Source organism: Arabidopsis thaliana, chromosome 5 (genome assembly GCF_000001735.4).
Source record: "Arabidopsis thaliana chromosome 5, partial sequence".
NCBI lineage: Eukaryota > Viridiplantae > Streptophyta > Magnoliopsida > Brassicales > Brassicaceae > Arabidopsis > Arabidopsis thaliana.
This window is the reverse complement of record NC_003076.8, coordinates 22,346,975-22,365,681: the sequence shown is the minus strand read 5'-3', so window position 1 is coordinate 22,365,681 and position 18,707 is coordinate 22,346,975. Positions and strand designations below refer to the sequence as shown.

The 18,707-nt window shown below is 35.2% G+C and overlaps 4 protein-coding genes across 17 annotated transcripts; 3 read left to right on the top strand and 1 right to left on the bottom strand.

Moving 5' to 3' along the window:
* Nucleotides 1–857: 857 nt before the first annotated feature.
* AT5G55100 (SWAP (Suppressor-of-White-APricot)/surp domain-containing protein) lies at nucleotides 858–4,647 on the top strand. Of its 12 annotated transcripts, none has more exons than NM_001345114.1 (5): nucleotides 896–1,288; nucleotides 1,447–1,607; nucleotides 1,747–2,790; nucleotides 2,914–4,262; nucleotides 4,386–4,609. In NM_001345114.1, the coding sequence occupies exons 3-5, from the start codon at nucleotides 2,179–2,181 to the stop codon at nucleotides 4,399–4,401; spliced, it is 1,977 nt and encodes a 658-aa protein (NP_001331570.1). In that variant the 5' UTR covers nucleotides 896–1,288; nucleotides 1,447–1,607; nucleotides 1,747–2,178; the 3' UTR covers nucleotides 4,402–4,609. The 12 variants fall into 12 exon arrangements, with proteins under 12 accessions (NP_568820.1, NP_001331570.1, NP_001331565.1 ...); NM_001345115.1 differs by having other exon boundaries at nucleotides 1,447–1,832; nucleotides 2,056–2,790; NM_001345116.1 differs by having other exon boundaries at nucleotides 902–1,288; nucleotides 1,706–2,790; nucleotides 4,386–4,578.
* Nucleotides 4,648–7,268: 2,621 nt separating this feature from the next.
* Nucleotides 7,269–8,830, top strand: MAPKKK15 (mitogen-activated protein kinase kinase kinase 15; the record flags this gene model as incomplete). Of its 2 annotated transcripts, none has more annotated exons than NM_001345106.1 (1): nucleotides 7,269–8,830. In NM_001345106.1, exon 1 carries the CDS (start codon nucleotides 7,298–7,300, stop codon nucleotides 8,828–8,830), a length of 1,533 nt encoding a protein of 510 aa, NP_001330365.1. In that variant the 5' UTR covers nucleotides 7,269–7,297. The 2 variants fall into 2 exon arrangements, with proteins under 2 accessions (NP_001330365.1, NP_200320.1); NM_124891.2 differs by having other exon boundaries at nucleotides 7,301–8,830.
* Nucleotides 8,831–12,623: 3,793 nt separating this feature from the next.
* On the top strand, nucleotides 12,624–14,106 carry RAN4 (ras-related nuclear protein 4; the record flags this gene model as incomplete). Its single annotated transcript, NM_124890.1, has 6 exons — nucleotides 12,624–12,626; nucleotides 12,710–12,836; nucleotides 12,938–13,055; nucleotides 13,478–13,567; nucleotides 13,677–13,933; nucleotides 14,033–14,106. 6 exons carry the CDS (start codon nucleotides 12,624–12,626, stop codon nucleotides 14,104–14,106), a joined length of 669 nt encoding a protein of 222 aa, NP_200319.1.
* Nucleotides 14,107–14,513: 407 nt separating this feature from the next.
* Nucleotides 14,514–18,471, bottom strand: AT5G55070 (Dihydrolipoamide succinyltransferase). 2 transcript variants are annotated; one of them, NM_001345105.1, is made up of 16 exons: nucleotides 18,289–18,471; nucleotides 17,989–18,057; nucleotides 17,829–17,900; nucleotides 17,626–17,680; nucleotides 17,523–17,541; nucleotides 17,372–17,439; nucleotides 17,111–17,185; nucleotides 16,962–17,017; nucleotides 16,813–16,857; nucleotides 16,469–16,732; nucleotides 16,259–16,353; nucleotides 16,049–16,139; nucleotides 15,850–15,960; nucleotides 15,558–15,752; nucleotides 15,215–15,464; nucleotides 14,514–14,700 (listed from the first exon to the last, which is right to left on the bottom strand). In NM_001345105.1, exons 2-15 carry the CDS (start codon nucleotides 18,043–18,045, stop codon nucleotides 15,273–15,275), a joined length of 1,395 nt encoding a protein of 464 aa, NP_001330709.1. In that variant the 5' UTR covers nucleotides 18,046–18,057; nucleotides 18,289–18,471; the 3' UTR covers nucleotides 14,514–14,700; nucleotides 15,215–15,272. The 2 variants fall into 2 exon arrangements, with proteins under 2 accessions (NP_001330709.1, NP_200318.1); NM_124889.5 differs by lacking the exon at nucleotides 14,514–14,700 and having other exon boundaries at nucleotides 14,855–15,464.
* Nucleotides 18,472–18,707: the final 236 nt, after the last annotated feature.

Below are 18,707 nucleotides of genomic sequence, written 5' to 3'. Positions count from 1 at the left end.
GTAGCTTACACTAATATAGCTCTATACACCAACGATCGAACTATCGAAGAAAATTCTTGAATAAACCAGTCAAAGACGTCCACAAGGCACAAATATTATATACGGTGTTGAAGAAAGCAATAGAGAGAGGTCAACGCTTTCCTCCAATTTGTTAAACAATGTATAAACTTTACGTCAAAAAAGTCAAAACCATTCCCTTGTTGCTTATTGGTCATTTTCCGACCTATACGATAATCTTATTGTTTCTCTACGATATCTTTCTGTTGCATTAACTATTAAGCCACACGCAAAGTCGTTTTACATTAACGTTAGTTTAATTAGATAACGTTAGTTTAATTAGTATTATTTCTACAGAGTAATTGCTTTCGAAACTTTTGAAAACAATGTGCCATACAGGTTGTTCAAACATGGTTAGATAGATGCATAAAATTACAAAAATTATATAGAGAGAATATTAAATCACTTAACCATTGTATCATGAGGAGATAGCTTGAAAGCCCTGACAAAGAAAGAGGGTTCATAAGTTACCTAAAAAAGAAAGAAAGAGAGCTCATAATATTTTCATCAAAGTAAAAACTCAATGTGGATAACCGTCACATCAAGACGAGGCAGATACTAGATTGAGCAAAATTCTCCAATGAAATCACAAATGTTGAAGCACTTTAAATTTGGAGATTTCACTGCTTTTTCACTCTTAGGGTGGCTTACATTTATTAAAGTTAAGGTTATGGGGAAAAAATATAAACTTTCTTAAGCAGGGTTGAAAACGCAAAAACATAAAGAATGCACGTCGTTGTTAGTTATTTTCTCCCAAATGCGTGTGGTTTTATTACTTTTCAAACGGCAAGTAAAAAAGTCTTATAAACGACGTCATTTAGTCGACTTGATCTCTTTTGTAAGTCATCACATCTTTGGGTCAATCACGAATTTGGAACATCCGGTTCCAAATTACGGATTACACAGACCCTAGCCTCTTCCCCAAATCCCAATTCTCCATTGCTTTAGAAGAATCACACAATGGATCTAGAGATTGTTGGTCGTCACGCTCTCTTTTTCGACGATGATTCGATGGCAACGTTTGTCAACTCTCCGACGGCGCTCGTTGACTGGAACAGCCTCTTTATTGACCGCTACGATGTTCGTCATCTCCTCTCTTCTCCTCCTCCTCCACGTATCAAACGCCGTCGTCCGAATTCAAACGATGCTGACTTGGAATCGGAGCTCGATCACGAGCGTTATCTAGATTTACCGTCGGAATCTCCATCTCCGTCGGATGATGATGAACACGGTAAGGATGATGAACTCCGTAGAAATCTCCGTTAATCTATATGGTAGAGAGACTCGAACTAGCTATGTTAGAGACATAAAACTGTTCTAGAGAATGATTACGAAAAATTCAGATCGAAACTTAATTTGTTTGCCCTTTGGATTTGCTTTACTCTCCAGATATGAATGAGGATTCAGCAAATACAAATGCGGATGGTTATCGTGCTGTCTCTTTTTCATATGGAAGCTCTAGTGATGTCAATGACCAGAAAAATGCTGCTGATATGGAATCTGGATTTCACCCGCCTTTCCCCGTGCCTGATTACTTACGTCAAAACCTGGTAAGTTATTGCTTTAGATTGTTCCCTTTAGCAGTATGCTAGTTTTTGCTAACTTATTTGGTACTTAAACTGATATTGGCCACGTAAACATCTGAAAGGTGCATTTGTTATTCTAAGGACTACTATGTCTAAGTTTCAGATGCTCGGAGAAGAGATGGAGTTGTCTAAGGTTGTCATTCACATGCACCTTGTTTCCTTTTGCTGCCATGACAAGGGGCAGTGCAGGTGGGATTAAGATGATAAAAATTCATGACTTACCAAGAACCTTAAAACTGATTGCACACCAGATGATGCATTTCTATACAGTTCTGAATTTTGCAATTTATGGTTCTCGATACTTATGTGAGGTTTTATTATGTATATATACCTGCGAGTTGCCAAAGGTGTCATTCATCATATTTCACATTACTAATTTTTTCTTGTATATTTTTTTTCTCTCTTCTTTCAGCCTCCAACTGAGAAATTACATCAGATTATCACTAGGACTTCAAGTTTTGTAAGCAAACACGGTGGGCAATCTGAAATTGTCTTGAGAGTCAAACAAGGAGACAACCCTACATTTGGGTTCCTAATGCCAGACCATCATCTTCACCTTTACTTTAGGTTTCTTGTTGACCATCAAGAGCTTTTGACAGGAAAGTCTTCTGTAGAAGAGAAAAAGAACGAAAGTGAGAAGGATGGTGGAGCTTTGTCATTGCTTGGTTCGGTTTATGGGACTGTAGAAGATGAAGATGCTAACGAAGAGTCTGCAAACGACTCCAAAACAAGTGAGTCCGCCAAAGGTGATGATGGTGTTAAGGTAACTGATTCCAATGGACCTGAAGGGTCGAAAGGAGCTGCAAAGATTGCCTCTAAGCATTCTCTGCCGTTGAATGATCATGCATCTTTCATAAAAAGAAATCCCTCTGTCAGCGCAGTAAATGTTGTAGAGAAGAAGCAGATCAATACAGAAAAACTTGTGACGTCTGATAAGTCGCAACCCAAGCTTGAACTGCAGATTGTGGAGCCGACTACTGAGATGAAAAGAGTGATTGATAAGATAGTAGACTTCATTCAAAAGAACGGGAAAGAACTAGAGGCTACTCTTGTTGCACAGGATGTGAAATACGGGATGTTTCCATTCTTACGTCCATCTAGCTTATACCATGCATATTATCGGAAGGTTCTCCAAGAAGCCGAAGAGGTAATTCTGTTTCAAGTTCTTAAAATGTTCCTGCTACAAATTTGGTGTGTTTTCACGTGCTTTTTAAACCTTGTGATTGTAACTTTCACTAAAATGTAAAACGTTGGTTGATTTCATATGCAGTTAAAATCAGGTGACAAAGGCGTTATTATCAGAAAAGAAGACGTGAAGCAAGAGAAGATGGGCAATGCTGTAAAAGATAGCAAACACGGGTTTGGGAGTGTTTTACCAGATGATTCTGCCAAGAAAGAGAAACTAAAAATGGTTAGTGACAAACCAAAGGTCGAGTTGCACAATGAACCATTCAAGCCTGTCCAACCGCAGATGAGGGTCAATGTGGATGCGAATACTGCTGCTGCTATTCTTCAAGCGGCTAGAAGAGGCATAAGGAATCCCCAGTTGGGGATTCTAACAGGCAAACCCATGGATGAGACTTCTCAGACCCTTGGAAATGATGTGAGTTACCCTTCATCTAAGTCCCCTGATTTGGCCAAATCTACAGGTCAATCACTCTCTGGCTCGACTGCTGCTAGTGAAGCTGATTCTTCTGAAGCAGGCTTGTCTAAAGAGCAGAAGTTGAAGGCAGAAAGATTGAAACGTGCAAAAATGTTTGTGGCCAAGTTAAAACCTGATGCGCAGCCAGTTCAACAAGCTGAACCGTCGCGAAGCATATCAGTCGAACCGTTGGACTCTGGGATTTCTGGATTAGGTGCTAAGGCTGCCAAAGAAAGAGACAGTAGCTCGATTCCATATGTAGCTGAGTCAAAACTAGCGGATGATGGTAACAGTGAAAGACGATCAAAGAGGAATTACCGTTCGAGATCACAGAGAGATGAAGATGGTAAGATGGAACAAGGAGAAGAGGAAGAGAGCAGCATGGACGAAGTTACAGAAGAAACCAAGACTGATAAGAAGCATTCATGTAGTAGAAAACGGCATAAACATAAGACACGATACTCTTCCAAGGACAGACATTCTCGGGACAAGCACAAGCATGAGAGCTCCTCAGATGATGAGTATCACAGTCGTTCGCGTCATAGACACAGACACAGCAAATCTTCAGATAGGCATGAGCTTTATGATTCTTCTGATAATGAGGGTGAGCACCGACACAGATCCAGTAAGCATAGCAAAGACGTTGATTATTCTAAGGACAAGCGTAGCCATCATCACAGATCCAGGAAGCATGAAAAGCACCGTGATTCATCTGATGATGAACATCATCACCACCGACACAGATCCAGTAGACGCAAGCACGAGGACTCTTCAGACGTTGAGCATGGTCATCGTCACAAGTCTAGTAAACGTATAAAGAAAGATGAGAAAACAGTGGAAGAGGAGACTGTTTCAAAGTCAGATCAGTCTGATCTTAAAGCATCTCCTGGAGATAACATCCCGTATCTGCAAAATGAACCATCTCAAGTTTCGGATGAGCTAAGAGCCAAAATCCGTGCCATGTTAGCTGATACCTTGTACGTTTCTTCTAACTGAACGACTCTTGAAGACTTTCTAGTTCTATTTAGGTGTCTACTAGTATTAAGTTGACAATGTCAATGATTGGGTCTGATCGATTAGCGGGTTTGTTCGGTTTTCAGGGGAGATGGTCGGTGAGCATCTGAAGCATAAAGGTCACCGATGTTGCCTACGAGAAGAAGAGTTGTAATATTAAATTTTAATGTATTTTGCAAACTATTTACGAAATTACTCTGAAAAAGACCTTTTAAAGAAACCTTTTTAATCTGTGCATTTGCAAACTATAAACCTTTTAAAGAAAAATCTGTGCTTTTGTTAATCAGTTAATCATCAGACCTTATCATAGAAATTTATTTAGTAGCCAATTTGCATTACAATATTACTAAAAGAAACTTGATTCACACTTATGAGACGTTTTTTGCATACATCATTATCATCCCCACGTAAGGTGTACGACGTACTTTAACTTCTGAAATGGTGCCGCTCATCGACGAAAGTGTTCAGCACAAATCTGGCTATTATGTAAAAAACGTCTTTTGAGATGCTTGGAAGTAAGGGTGAAGATAAGAGTGAGTTTTTTTTTTCACTTTGTTGACGTAATAAAGAAAGAAACTCTACAAAGAAGATATAAATTGTTTGTCAATGTCATAGACTGACTCATAGTGCATTTACTTGAAGTTTACCCTTATCGGTCGAACCTTACTTAGCCTCTCTTCTCGATTGAAAAGGCAATAATATTATTCAATAAAACTTCTTTTTGGGATCGAATCTATCTTTTTAGACTTTTCTATCTATGTTCTACAATTTCATTGGCTAATGCTTTGTTGGATGTAACCTTTCTTTTTCCATCGTAAACTCTTTCTTTTCTGTTTTTTTTTTTGGTATTTATTTTACTGAGAATCTCAACGCCGCCGACCCTTTTCATATAGTTCTCAACTTCGTATTAGTGCTAAAGAATATTTGTATTAAGGGTTTACCGTCAAAATCAAATAGAGATGTATCAATCGTTTGTTTTTGATAATCGATCTCTTACTAAACATTTAAACGTAAAATTATAAAGTTGCTACTGAATTACGTAGTATTAGATTTGCAAAATTCCTTCTTCTTTGAAATTCTCTTTTTTTTGGCCTTTTTACGTTTCCAAAAAACTTGCAACGGAAAAAACATGTACCAAACTAATAATAGAAGTGGAAGCAGAATATGTGTATAAACGAAACCTTACTAAAAACGTTATTAAAACATAGCGTGATTTTACTTCTCACTTTTTCACTTCACGCTTTCGAAACCTTTTCCTTTAGATCCCAATCACATGTATGATGTATGAAGCTGCGTTTCTTTTAGCCGTCCATCACCCAAAAGCCAAAAAAACAAAAATAATTCCAATTATTTAAAAAAATCTCTAGTAGCTAGATAGGTTCAAATATTTAATTTCAATCTAGAAATTTTAATATAGACAGAAAAGAAAACTATCTGAATCCAACTGTATTCTCTAAGCAAAGTAGAGATGCGAATAAATTTCCCCAACACCTTCTTCTTTCTTTTTAAAAACCTCTTTTGGCTATAGAATCTTCTTGTACATAACCCCCCAAGCTTGCATTCCAATTAAAGACATTTCACATAAATAAAGCTCCACATTCTCAGTGTTTTCACACTGTTATTGTCACCATTTAACTTTACGAAAGCAACTATAAACATTAAAAAATACTAATACCTAGAATACTTTCTAAATTAATTTCGAGTTTCAGTTTTGTTGTTAGGCATTAAAAGAATTAGTAGACTTCAGAACATGGATAAACCCCCCAGCATTTTAACTATAATTTTTGCTAACAATAGATTAATTAATAATAATACCCACGCTAATCCCGCACTTAGCTTGTGGTTCCGCCACGTGGCGTCAATATTTTAAGTTATTCTTTTCTTAAATTTGGTTGCGCTTTTGGTTTACTCTTATTGGTGGATTGAAGTTACGGCGCCGTCCACCCTGGCGTCATGCCGTCAAAGCTGTCATCTTCCAATCTTCTTCCGCCACGTGTATATATTCACACAAGACGCATCCCAAATTGGCTCTGCCACACAAAATGTTTTGAGAAACCATAAATAAAAAAGGGCCACAAAAAAGTAAGAGCTCTCTACCAAATTTTTGTGTATACATTATATATACATAAATACATTATAACTTTCTGATATATTTCAGCATTATTTTTTGGTTTGGTTAGATAATACAAATTTATAGAAGGACAATGATACTAATGGGGACACACCAAAAAAAAAAAAAAAAAAACATTTGAACCAAGAGTATATTGCATACATCACATATCTTAAATAAGGATGTTTGTTTGTTACTTTTGATAATACCACATATATCAAACTTACCAATCACAAGTTCTTATCGCAAACTTTTCATAAGTAGAACGGGAATATCTGATGGATAATTATTGATTGAAACTTTGATGGGCAATTAGCCAACTATCCATTTCTAAAAATATTTTTTCATTTTGTACTTTTCTGCTTGAATTATGTGCCATTCGACCAACCAAAGAACAGTTTAACATTCTTGCATTACGTATCTTTGAGGTGAACATAAATAACTAATAATATTTTTTTCTTTTCATTATTCTGATAATCTTATCAATTAAAGTAAATTTTATTTCATAAATTAGAACGTTGAAATTTTGAAAAAAAAATGGCATGTATGATACTGTTACCTTCTTATATATGTGTGTGATTTAGATCTATGCTAATATAATCAAGATCATGATTAAGTCATGGTTCTTTCATTTTTATAATGGGAGAACTTACCAATGATCAAGTGACTCAAGTCATATTTTATCTTTTAGTTTTTTTAACGACTCGCCGTTTGAAATTCGAACTTAAACGGCTGTATTAGATCTAAGAAAGCAATAATCTAAAATTAAAAAGTGGAAGATAAGGTAAAAATTTTGGTACTTAATAATTGGAGGAGAAGAAAAAAGATTAGAATAAAAGAAGAATGTCATCTCTGTGTTCAGACTTTGAATTAAGACACCAAAACCCCATGCCAAAGTCATATACATACACACTTCTGTGTGAAAAGTGTGTATATATAAATAATCACATCATCACAAGTCTTTGCTTAAAACATTTTAAACCTCTCTCTCTTTTCTCTCTACAAGTTCATTTTCTTTCTCTATCTATCTCCTCTGTTTTTTTTGTTCCTCTGTTTTTTTCTTGCTCTGTTTCAATGGAGGAACAAAACTGGATAAGAGGACCAATCATAGGTCGAGGCTCAACAGCTACTGTCTCACTTGGAATCACAAATTCCGGTGACTTCTTCGCCGTCAAATCCGCCGAGTTTTCTTCATCGGCGTTTTTGCAGAGAGAACAATCGATTTTGTCGAAGTTGAGCTCTCCTTACATAGTCAAGTACATTGGTTCTAATGTAACGAAGGAGAACGACAAGTTGATGTATAATCTCTTAATGGAGTATGTTTCCGGTGGGAGTCTTCACGATTTGATCAAGAATTCCGGCGGGAAGTTACCGGAGCCGTTGATTAGATCCTACACACGTCAGATATTGAAAGGTTTGATGTATCTTCATGATCAAGGAATCGTTCATTGCGATGTGAAGAGCCAGAATGTGATGATCGGAGGAGAGATTGCGAAGATCGTCGATTTGGGTTGTGCTAAAACGGTGGAAGAGAATGAGAACTTGGAATTTTCCGGTACACCGGCGTTTATGTCACCGGAGGTAGCACGTGGTGAAGAACAGAGTTTTCCAGCTGATGTTTGGGCTTTGGGGTGTACGGTGATAGAGATGGCTACAGGGTCAAGTCCTTGGCCGGAGCTAAACGACGTCGTTGCTGCTATTTATAAGATTGGTTTCACCGGCGAGTCGCCGGTGATTCCGGTTTGGTTATCGGAGAAAGGTCAAGACTTTTTGAGGAAGTGTTTGAGAAAAGATCCGAAACAGAGATGGACTGTTGAAGAATTGCTTCAACATCCGTTTCTCGACGAAGAAGACAACGACAGTGACCAAACTGGTAACTGTCTGAATTCTTCATCTCCTAGTACTGTGTTGGATCAACGGTTTTGGGATTTATGTGAAACTTCGAGAAGTAGATTCATTAAAGAGGATCACGAAGACCCATTTGCAAATTCTACAAATTTCTTATGGGATGACGATTCTTTACCGGGTGATCGGATCAAGAAACTCGCCGGAGACGAGAGTTCCGGTGAACCAGACTGGGAAACGAACGGTTGGATTGAAGTAAGGGGAGAGATAGAGAAACGTAACGAGGAAGAAGATGAGAATTGCGTTGAAGCAACGTCATTGGAGGAGGACGAAGAAGAAGTGGGAGGATTTGAGAATTGGATCTGGGATCAACAAGACAGCTTGTTCTTGGAATATTCCCCTGAGGACAACATTTATTATTTTTACTCTTATTATAACATCTTTGATGAAGATATAATTCTATATTATGATCATCTTGAAGATTGTTTTGTACTAAAATTTGATGATAATAATAAGAAGATTTTTTTCTTTAGCCACATTACAAATTCTTGTTTTGAGATTACTAATTACAATTGATTCGGCGCCGTTTTGATAATTACATCGAAAATAAAAAGTGATATATATAATTCAATTTTGAAGTCATTGAGAAAAAAATTAAACCAAAATTTAAAGGAACGCGACCTAACTTAACCTAAAAGCTAGCTCAAGAGTTAAAAATTAACATATCTTTTATATATTGTCCAAAGATCTCTATCCCAACTGAATCGATGTGGGACATTTTTGAAATCAAACAAAACGTCTCCAGTCTCCACGGGGAATTAAGCAAAACGTGACCATCTTTTTTGTAAAACATGATGGTTGAGTCCAGCGTTTATCTGCATACACATGAATCAACAAAAATGTTATATTGCAAACTAACTAATGTAAATTATATATGTAAACACAAGTGCAAGTGAGTGATTACCATGTGTAGAAAGAGTAACTCGCATCACCCTACCCGATACCAAACTCCCATCATATCTTGCATTTTCACTTTGGACTTTGATTGATTCCATTTACGCTTGGTAAAGGTTTGAAGATAGTACTTGTTGACAAATAGTAGACGATTATGTCATCAATGATGCTTAGTCATCGGCATCAGTTATTGACTAATCATTTGTCGCTTAATTTGCTACACATTGACATTGAGTTCTCTTACAAAGTCAATTAAGTACAAACTATATAAAACAACGCCAACTAGATGACCATTTCATGATGCTAATTATAGATTTGGTTTTAAAATTTACATGTATATAGTGGTCGTATGATTGTGTTATTCTAGACGTAAAATGGAATATGTACATACTCTTAAAAGAAAACTTTCTAATAACAAAAGTATCATGGACCGAACCAAAGACTAGTCCTTGAAGCTTATATAACATCTGAGTATTCTGAAACTTAAAACATCTACGATCGTCATCCATGATTAAAATCGCCATGAGATGATCTAAAACCTCGTCCCCAACCCAATAATGAGTTCTTCAATCCTAAGATCACAAACTAAACGGTAAGAAAATTATCAAAATAGTTTGTTAGAAAGTAATTAATGACGTCGTTCGTCGGTTGATATGTGTTTTTAATATATTAATAAGCAAAGTTTGGTATTTACTTGTAATCTTGGGTAGTTAAGTAGGGGAAAGTCGTCGTCGTCGTCGGTTGATATGTGTGTTTGGTAAGGAAGTTAAGTACGGAAACCACTATACATCATGAGGTTGACTTTATATACAAAGTCAATTTTAGTTTGGTCTAACATTTATCTATTATATTCTCTCTGTTTTAATATTATTTTTGTGTTTACCCAACCCACAAAGGAGTTTCATTCAAATGTGAAAGCATAAGACTTCTTCTGGGTTCCACAGCCAAAGTTGGCGTTTACTTTCTATACACTAAGCAAAGTTTGGTATTTCTGGACCAAGTTCATTCACGTTGACTTTCATCTCAATCTCTAGGTCGATTCCTTTATTAATTAGTAATTAATAATCGAAGTCGTCCCAGTTTCGAATTTCTTATATTCGTTTATAAGTTTGGAAAAGTAGCTTGTTGTCTTATAACTTGTATTTTAGTCAAACAAGGTATAATTCTTTAATGATCAAACTTGTTTTCCATGTTACAACGTTTTTATTGAGTAATCATACAAATTTCAAATCAAACCGGCTAAGATGATTTTAGAAGACCGATACCTCGATCTAAAGTTCTTTTGAAAGTTCAACATAACTTCTTCGCTTGAAAACAGTTTATCATTAAAATTTTGAATTAAAGAGATAATTGGAAAGTGATCACACATTTGATGCCAAACTAAATGAATGATATCTTAATACACACCGTACAATCAAATAAACTATCTAGAGATCAAAAGTAGGTTTAAGTGTCCCACTTGATGTCCAAAAGGTTGATGGGTGATTCGGTGATGAACAATGACTCTAAGTGGATGTCAAAATGACCTCATGCATCAAAGTCAAAACATCTTATTTATAGATTAGAAAAAAAAAGAGTTAAAAACATATGAATTTTTTCAAGATAAAAAGGTTTGGTAACACAACCGTTAATAAAATACAATAAATTAAAACAAGCTTATCGGTCATAAGTTACGTATATATGTTGTCATAATTCGACCAACTGACATATGATAACCAAAATTACCAGCTAACGATAGTCATTTCTGAGTGAATCAAGAGAAGATGACTTGGGCAATATGGATTTATTACAACAAGAATATCAACGAAGAAATATCCCCTAATATAGTAATATTCAACACTTAACTTTCTCAAATTCATCAGAGAAACTACTAATCACACGAGCACCGATTATTTTTTCAAGAATAATTTAGAGCCATTGTAAATGATTTTATTAGTAGAATTAAAAAGGTTGACTTTAGAAAAGGTGGAAGTGTTGTCGTTGGCACACACACTCACTACACCATAAAAATAATCTTTACTCACCTTTTTGAAAAAAAATAGTTTTGCTCATCTTTCATGTATTCCACTTGGATTGCATAAGTAGGTGTGTAACCCTAAACCCTTATCCATTTCAACTTCTAATTCCATTTTACATATTATGATATGAACAAAAGTTAATACTGCCAAAAGAGAATGACCAAATTTTCTTTCTAACGAAACCTATAACTAGATATTTAATATTTCTTTATAGTTGTTATAATCTTCTATGTATGGTGTATTTAGTTCATCACATCTTTTTTTTAATCTAGATACCTAACTGGTTTTCTTATATATATAATTAATAATCACACTGTTAACGTTTTCATAGAAGCATCTCATATAAATCAAATATAAAAAATCAAAGGATCTTTATCACATTTTCTTCCTCCAACAATCAATTACCAAAACATTGTGCAGGGAGCACATCCCATCCACCACCACCAATTATATTACCTATAAACATTTTTTCCTGATTACATATTGGGCCAAATTATTAAGGCCCATTTATAAGCCCTTTCAAGTTTCAACAAGCATCTTTCAGTTTAACAACCTAAACGACAGTGTTTCGTATAATGATTAAGTTATCTTTTTTTGGGTGTGTAGCATTAATAGGCATTTTTATTTTTATATTACATAGATTTCCTATTAATGCTACATGTAATATAAAAATGCCTATTATCATTAAATTTATTGATTCCCAAGTTTCCATTCAATTTTAGCCAAAGAAAATTTTGATAATTTTTTCTTTTCCCAATACATTTAAAATTTAACATAGTAAATTTTCATTCTATAACTATTAAAAAAACAATTATGTTTGTTTTTCCACAGTATTTATACTAAAAATATAAAACCAACATTGACACCTGTAATAAATCAATAAATTATAAATCTTTCATGTGTCACTCTCTAATCTAATACTTGCAACATTGATTTCTGAAAAAAGCATAGATACTTGAACATATATCATTAAATTTTCGAATAATCGAATATGGTTAAATTTTAAAAATCACATTATTTGCTTAGTCATTATTTATTGTTTAAAACACCATGACTATCTCCTTATTAATGTTATAGCCAAATTTGTTTATGTTATAAATATATATATATATATATATAATTTAAAGCAAAATTTCGTCTAAAAATAGCGGCGGATAATAAATATATAGATATCTATACATAATTGTTATAGTCATTATAATGTTTAAGACACCAAAATTATCTTCTTTTTAATGATATAATTAAATTTATTAATATTATAAACAGAAATAGTTTAAAACAAAATTTCACCTAAAAATAGGGAGATATTTATATGTAAGATATATCTCCCTTACACCTCCATAACACATCTATTCATCTTAGATTTTACTCTTTCTTTCTCTCGTGCTTCCTAAAAGATGGTAAAATGCTCTTCCCTTTGCTTGTTTCTTTGTAGTCTTTTCTTTCTTGGCTAAATTCGTTGAGTATATCTTGTTCGTTTCAGGCTTTACCTAACCAACAAAACGTCGATTTACCAACCTTCAAACTTCTCATTGTTGGTGATGGAGGCACTGGAAAAACCACCTTTCTCAAGAGACATCTGACTGGGGAATTTGAGCATAATACTGAACGTAAGTGTTTATATAGATTGATCGTCAATGCAACAAACAATGCCTATGTCATGGTCTTTGCAGGATTTTGATGTTGATTTTCAAAAACTTGGACTTTGTAGCTACTCTTGGTGTGGATATTTATCCTTTAGATTTCTTCACTAACCGCGGCAAGATCCGTTTCGAATGCTGGGATACTGCTGGACAAGAGAAATATAGTGGTCTCAAGGATGCATACTAGTAAGTGGTCTTGACAAATATTTACGATATTTCCCTGCTTGTAAATTTGGTCGATCTTGATTCGGTCTTGGTCCGTTTAGTCCATCTCCCATTACAAATCTTTCTTCTCATGTTTTCACATTAGCCATTGATTGTTAAGTACCTAGATAATGGAAATATATATGACTTGTAAAATATTTTGTGAAAATGGTTGTTTTGAATTTTGGTTATATTATATATAGCTTTTCAAGTTTGAAATCTGTAGTAACGGAACGAGATTAGAAGTTTAGAACTAATCTAAGAGAGTGTAGAGTTCTTAAATACACAATTAAATCCAACCCTCAATCATAAGTCATAACAAAGTTTTCAATAACCGGATATATTACTAAGCCGAAGATCGATGCAACTAGTAAAATAGCTAACGTTTATTTATTTTCTTGCAGCATCCATGGTCAATGTGCGATAATTATGTTTGATGTCACAGCACGGCACACATACATGAACATTGATAGATGGTACCGTGATCTCCGCAGGTACAAGAAATCATTGTTTTCTGTTTATTTGTGTTTCTGCATAATTGTACGTGTTTATATTTTGAACATGAAATACTCATAATGTGGGAGTTGGATATTAATAATACAGGGTGTGCAAGAACATTCCGATTGTTCTGTGTGGTAACAAAGTTGATGTGCCGAGTAGACAAATCAAGCCGAAGCACGTATCGTACCACAGGAAGAAGTGTCTGCAGTACTATGAGATGTCTGCGAAGAACAATTGCAATTTTGAGAAACCCTTTTTGTATCTTGCTAGAAGAATTGCTGGAGACGCAAAACTTTCCTTTGTGGAGTCACCAGAAGCTCAAATTGATAACCTTGATGTTGAGTCTCTGCAATTATTAAGTATAAAGCTGAACTTGAAATGCTTTATCATGATAAAGTTTTTTCTTTAATTTTTGATCTAAAATGTTTGTTTTTTTGTGTGTATTTGCAGGATTGAAGCTGTAGAGGCGGGAACTCAGCCACTCCTAATGACGAGGATATCATTTGAATTTAATACCTTATCGATTGAGTAATCATTTAATTAATTGTCGTTTTAGCTTTGAGTACTGTTTATGATTTATGAGACGAATCTATCCCGTATCTAGTTTTTGGTGATGATTGTAAGTACTGTTCATGTGGATTATATATTTGTAATTTACATGGACATGTAAGATTGAGATTGTGACTATATATATATATATATATATATATATATATATATATATATATATATATATTAAAATGGTATTTTTTTTCTTTGCAAACCCTTTTAACAAATAAAATTGTTATTTCTATTTGCATTTGCAAACCCTTTTAACCGTTCTATTTGCAGACTTTCTATTTGGACTATCTTACTTTCTTTGTCTTTGGGCTTCTTCTGTTGTAATATTTGTTTCAATAAAATACAGATGGAAAAAGACAGAAGAAACAGAACCGTTTGTATCTTCAAATATCTATGATTTACTACACGTTTACTTGTTCACTTTTTGTAAGATTTTAATTTTTAAGTAATACACGTTCTTATTTATTTATTTTAGTACAAAAGATTTAGCAACATAAAACGAGATTAATCTTACTATACGTGTTGTATTGCTCCTTTGAAATCGTCCATGTCCGCGTCACAAACCCTTGAAATCCAAAAAATCAAGTCTGACATTCCAATCGGAAGCAAGCATACAATTTAATGAAGAGTGAGATCAAATTTCAGTTATTGTTTAACTTTTAAAATGTCATAATTTTTTCCTTAATCCAAGTAAAAAAATTAAGGTGAGGAGGTCACATATATTTGTAATTTGTTTTTGATATTGGCTAAACCGATACTAAAGATATATCTTTCGGACAATTATCCCCTACAACAAGAAACAACCATACATCCTCAGTACCCCATAATGAACAATGCAACTCCATGGAAATGGAAACCATTTTTAACCAATAATTATCAGTGGCATTATTTTTTGAAAGTCAAAATTGTAACATTTTGTTCAAACTGTATGAATATTATAAAATAAAAGAAAACTCAATACACCGATGCTTTCCTCGCCCGGCAAAAACTCTTAAAACTATTAAGAAAACTCCAAAAAAAAAGTTTCGTTCTTTTTTCAAAGCATCATTTGCAGATTGCAGTATCCGTAATGGTTTTACCTGAAAGGAAACTGGTAAAAAGACAGAAACTTATGATCTCTTCTGTCTTGGATCTTTATCATATGTCGAGAAGAAGCCTCTGAGGATCTTCCACAACATCCTTAATACGGCGCAAGAAATACACAGCCTCTCTTCCATCAATTAGCCTATGATCGTAAGTCAGCGCGACATACATCATTGGCCTCGGAACTACGCTTCCTCCCACAACCATTGGACGTTGCACAATTGAATGCATTCCAAGAATAGCAGACTACGTATGATAGATTTATTTGCATTAGTAACAAACAAACAAAAAAACACCTTTCTTTGATTGGTTTTTAGTATTGCAAGGATCGAATCGAACCTGAGGAGGGTTGATGATAGGAGTGCTTATAAGACTTCCATAGACACCACCATTTGATACTGTGAATGATCCTCCTGCCATCTCATCGATTGATATGGTTCCTTCAGTAGCCTTCTTAGCGAGACCGTTTATTGTTTTCTCTATGTCAGCAAAGTTCATTTTGTCAGCATCTCTTATGACTGGAACTACAAGACCCTGGGATACAATACACAGAGAAGAGGAATCAATCAAAACTATCTCAAAAGCCCAAATGATATTATCACTCAATGTCAAAAGAATTGCGGAAACAAACCTTAGAGGTACCAACAGCGATACTGATATCCACGTAGTCTCTGTAAATGATATCATCTCCATCGATAACTGCATTTACTACAGGTTGGTGCTGGAGGGCACTAACAGCAGCCTGAAACAAATAGTTCAAGAAGATTACTTAATCGGTTGAGTCCTGATATGCTAAATAGTTCAGGAAACTTTTGAGTTTTTTACCATACCTTAATGAAACCAGACATAAGCCCCAACTTCACTCCGTGCTTTTCAAGAAAAGCATCCTTGTACTGAGATCGGAGCTTCATCAGATTAGTCCTACGTGAAGAAGGAAAGTTTTGTTGGTGAACTTAAGAGTTGGGTTAAAATTAGTGCACTAAGGGCATTTCAAAATGATAAAGAGACATATCAACATGGGGTTGTCAACTGTAACTCACATATCAACTTCATTGAAAGTTGTCAGCAACGCAAAAGTGTTCTGAGAGTCTTTCAACCTAGTTGCCACCCGTTTGCGAAGTCTTGTCATAGGAACCTGCATCGATGTTAGATGATATCATCAAATCTTGTGAACGTAAAATGCTTTTCTTTCATAGAGAAAACACACGGAGCATTATATAAGTAAAGAATAAATGACATAGTTTTCATACCCGTCTTTCCCTATCCTTAGGTGGAAGCTGCGGTTCTTTAGCTGACTGTTTGGATGGCGGTGGAGGTGGCGGTGATGGTGCCTTGGGTTTCTCTGCAACTTTGGTACTTTCAACTTTGGGCTTCTCAGCAGGAGGAGAAGGCTTGGGAGCAGGTTTCTCTGGTGCCTTTTCTGAGGGTGCCACATGAGACACAGCATCCGCAGATGTAGAAATTCTTGCAACCTTGTTTCCTGGTTCAACAGTATCTCCTTCCTTGACTAGAAACTGCAAAAAAGAAAAAAGTAATTGGGCATAGGAACACAAGAGAAGAACGACAGGAACATTAAAGTACACAAATAGTTTACCTCTTGGATCACACCACTTGCTGGGCTAGCAATATCTATTGTAACCTAAAGCACATAGATGAATCAAACACTAGTATTAGGAAAGCTACACAAGATACTGACCAACATCTATTGGAATGGAGATAATAAGATAAGTAATTGTTTGATACCTTGTCAGTTTCAATTTGTGCAATAGCCTCATCAGCTTCTACTCTATCGCCAGGTTCTGCAAGAACAATAAGCACATACAATGAAAATATTAGATACATAAATGCACCGGAAAGAAACGAGCAAGAAGATAATGTAAAGAAAAGCATACTCTTCAGAAAGGCGGCTAGGGTGCCATCAGTGATTGATTCACCCATGTGTGGCACAACAGCTTCCACGACATCCCCTTCAATCACATATACAAAAAAGTGTGAGTCAAAAAGCCTAGAAATACAAGTTACAATAACAGTAAAGAGCAAATCCAATTAACCCACACGGATCATAAGACTAAGCTCTGGTGTTCCAAAACATGGGACAGAAAAACCAAAATAACTTGACATAAAGGGAAAAGTTTCAGCTAGAGCAATCATACCACTATCAGATGAAAAGGGCCTGACCCATCTTTGCAGGGCTGTGCCTTGGTAACCGTTGATAATAGTCCTACACACATGAATATAACACTTTCAGCGAAAATGGTGAGAGAATTGAGTCTTATACATGAACAAAAGGACTGAGTTACCAACCTTGAACAGTCTGGACACCCTGCAAATAAGAGAACAATTGTCAAGTTAAAGATCTTAACCTAGCAAAACAACAAAAACAACAAAAAAAGGTAGTAATAATAACCTGGACAAGAACGGTGATGGAAGCTATGAGCATGGTTTCCACGAGGCACCAACGTCTGTACAATTCGTAATGACAGTTAAATAACTTGTTCATGGAAGAAGCATATAGAATCAACTAGTTAAACACATCCTAAGATGATTGAATTTATAAATAGCTGTCCACAGAACCAAAATCAAGCATGAATCATTGAACAAAAAAAGTACCTCTGTTGCTGAAACAGAATGAAATTGAGCAGACACTGCAACACGAGAGGATTGCAATGATTTTCCCAATCCCTGAAACAGAGAGAGAGATCAATTAGATAAAAAAAACTATCACATCGGAGAAAAATCAAATCAAAATGGTAACGAATCAAACACTAACCGAAGCAGAAGAAGAGCCTCTAATGGAAGCTCTCCTAAAAACAGCACGCAACATCATCGCACCAAATCTCTGTAACAACAAGATGTCGGTGAGATTCAACACTCGTAATCATAAACGCAACACAATCAATCAAAAATCGTCGGAAAATGGAATCTGTTCATCCTCAACACTACTTTCTCAAAATCAGAAACCTAAATCCTGCTATTATGGCTTTCAAAACATAAAAACTGCTCAGATTCGTGACTTTCAGCAACAAGACGAAAATGAAAACAAGAGAAAACCGAGGAATTGAAATCTCACCGAAGGGGTGGAGAGAAACTTGAGCGCCGAATGAGAAAGTTAGGGTTTGCAGAAATTATTGAAGGAGGAGAGAGATAGACAGAGAGAGGAACTGGAGAAAAGCATATGACCTTTCTCTGCTTTGAGCAAGTCACGAAAGAATATGGAAAATTCAGAGGATTTTACACGTGTCTTATTTCCTTGTGTAAAACGAATAATATGAACATTATTATTATAAGATCTCTGATTATTATTACGCTTCTAAATTTGGATTCAGTAATATGAACTCTCGAAAACGTCTGCGTTTTAGTAACATCAAATAGTCCATAGGCCCAACGGCCCATGTTATTTTCTTTGAGAAATGTTTTTTTTCTTTTTTTTTGCCATCACTTTGAGAAATGTTATAATGAAACAATTTACTTACAGTTACCAAGGAATTG